Source organism: Gavialis gangeticus, unplaced genomic scaffold, assembly GCF_001723915.1.
Source record: "Gavialis gangeticus isolate Ggan-Ray unplaced genomic scaffold, GavGan_comp1, whole genome shotgun sequence".
NCBI lineage: Eukaryota > Metazoa > Chordata > Crocodylia > Gavialidae > Gavialis > Gavialis gangeticus.
Genome location: NW_017729025.1, coordinates 32530157 through 32530597, shown reverse-complemented (window position 1 = coordinate 32530597; position 441 = coordinate 32530157). Strand labels below are relative to the sequence as shown.

The window sequence follows — 441 nt, the reverse complement described above, 5'->3', positions numbered from 1 at the left end:
TGGTGGGGGCTATTAGTCTGAATTAACTTGTCTTGTGGTTAAATATTAGTTATGTAATATTTCCTAATTGTCTGAAACAAAACATATTTTGGGTTTCTTTACCCAGTGGCAAAGCGAGTCTTATTTCTTTGGTATTGAGGTATTAATAAAAACTTAACTAATAAGTAGTATTCATACAGGGTGGGCTTGGTGGAATCAAAAATTCGTATTCTAGTTGGAAGCTTGGAGAAAAACGAATTCATTACACTGGCTCATGTGAATCCTCAGTCATTCCCAGCACCCAAGGAGAATCCTGACAAGTAAGCCATCTTTTTTGCTTCTTAAAATGTTGTCCAATTCTACTGTGTACATAGCTGTACACTTGTATCGGCCTACCTGATTAAAAGTTGTATATTTTTTTCTGATGCAGATAAATTTTTAATGTGTTATACTAACACCAGG

At 34.9% G+C, this 441-nt stretch overlaps 1 protein-coding gene across 4 annotated transcripts in view; it reads left to right on the top strand.

Moving 5' to 3' along the window:
- The window catches only part of PAPOLA (poly(A) polymerase alpha), a 105489-nt gene that overhangs the window by 67463 nt on the left and 37585 nt on the right, over positions 1-441 (top strand). For all 4 annotated transcript variants that reach the window (XM_019518602.1, XM_019518600.1, XM_019518599.1 and 1 more), the window contains exon 14: positions 180-299. In XM_019518602.1, the coding sequence (XP_019374147.1) occupies positions 180-299 (120 nt within the window). The remainder of the gene's footprint in view (positions 1-179; positions 300-441) is intronic.